Genomic DNA, 1,287 nt, shown 5'->3' on the forward strand with positions numbered 1-1,287 from the left:
TGGAGGGCTCACGGTCTTCCTCTTCGCACTTTGAAGACAGCGGTGGCTAGTTTGCATTATATCAGTAATGAGATTGATGACCTGGCTGGAGGCCCTCACACAATCATCATGCTCAATCTGGGACCCCATTTCACCACGTACCCTCTGGATTTCTTCACTCTTCGGGTGTTGAGGATTCGCAAAGCTGTTCTTGCACTTTTACAGCGAGCGCCTGATACTACTGTTATCATCAAGACTGTAAACACTGGATATAAGGTAACTTTCAACAGTCCTGGTGGGTCACTGTTCTGCAGAGTTTAGCTCCATCTTACCTCTGGAAGCTTCTAGTATATCTAGTAAGACCTTAATTAGGTGGTTCAGGTGTGTTTAATTAGCAAAACTAATCAGGACGACAACTAATCTCCGGCAACTTGGTTTGGTTTTATACACCATCAAAATGGCTGGTTGCAGGTTTATGATATTGATTGAATATAGATTTTTTTTTGTCTGTCTTTATAACAGGATATTTTCGGCAGTGACTGGTATTCTCTGCAGCTAAACAGAGTTCTGCGTTGGGCTTTTCAGGATGTGGGTGTTTATATCTTGGATGTGTGGCAAATGACGGCCTGTCACTACAGCAAAGAGAACATTCATCCAGGCCCCATTATCATCAAAAATGAGATTGATGTTTTACTGTCTTTTATTTGCCCTAAGTGAATTAAATAGATCTCTACAGTTTATTATTGAGCAGCCGACTTTCAAAGTCCATTTTAAAACTGGTGTGTGCATGTTTTATCATCCTGAGATCAAATTGATTTTTGATCTGTTAGTTTTAGGGTTATCGATAAGCTAGTTGTTCCAGAACATTGACAGGCGCTTTTTAATTTTTTCTTGTTTCGTTCCAAGCTTCCTTTCCTAAGGATGCGAGAAAAGAGGAATTGAATCAAGAAAAATGAAATATCCCTCACATCCTGAAGGGGTGTAGCTAAGCCAAGAGGAAAAGAAACTATGAAAGCAAACGAAGATGCTTAAATAAGAAGTTAGAATCACCTTTCAATATGTCTCACTTTTGTTTTTGCATCACTAAAAAGAAACTGCTCGCAAGTAGTGATGTAAAGTAACAAATTACAATTACTTAAACTACTGTAGTTGAGTAGTTTTTCTCAGAAATCATAATTTAGTAAGTAGTTTTAAAAATGTGTTCTGTTACTTTTCTTTGAGTACATTTTAGTGCAGTATTGGTACTTTTACTCCACTACACTGAAAAAAAGAAGATTCCTAGAGGTTCTATATAGAACCTTGGGGTTC

At 38.2% G+C, this 1,287-nt stretch overlaps 1 protein-coding gene and 1 long non-coding RNA gene across 6 annotated transcripts in view; one reads left to right on the forward strand and one right to left on the reverse strand.

Moving 5' to 3' along the window:
• Window positions 1-32, reverse strand: part of LOC147840663 (uncharacterized) — a 1,115-nt gene extending 1,083 nt beyond the window's left edge. The window contains exon 1 of the long non-coding RNA XR_015509694.1: window positions 1-32. This exon is cut by the window's left edge and continues 93 nt beyond it. This is a non-coding gene — a long non-coding RNA (uncharacterized LOC147840663).
• Window positions 1-1,287, forward strand: part of si:ch211-162k9.5 — an 8,801-nt gene extending 7,514 nt beyond the window's left edge. For 4 of the 5 annotated variants that reach the window (XM_087284399.1, XM_087284401.1, XM_087284402.1 and 1 more), the window contains 2 exons: window positions 1-255; window positions 502-719. The exon at window positions 1-255 is cut by the window's left edge and continues 83 nt beyond it. In XM_087284399.1, coding sequence (XP_087140525.1) covers window positions 1-255; window positions 502-696 — 450 coding nt within the window. In that variant the 3' untranslated portion in view covers window positions 697-719. Of the gene's footprint in view, window positions 256-501 lie in introns of all 5 variants that reach the window. The other variant, XR_015509640.1, reaches the window with a different exon arrangement.

Source organism: Danio rerio, chromosome 15, assembly GCF_052040795.2.
Source record: "Danio rerio strain M-AB ecotype USA chromosome 15, GRCz13ab, whole genome shotgun sequence".
Lineage (NCBI taxonomy): Eukaryota > Metazoa > Chordata > Actinopteri > Cypriniformes > Danionidae > Danio > Danio rerio.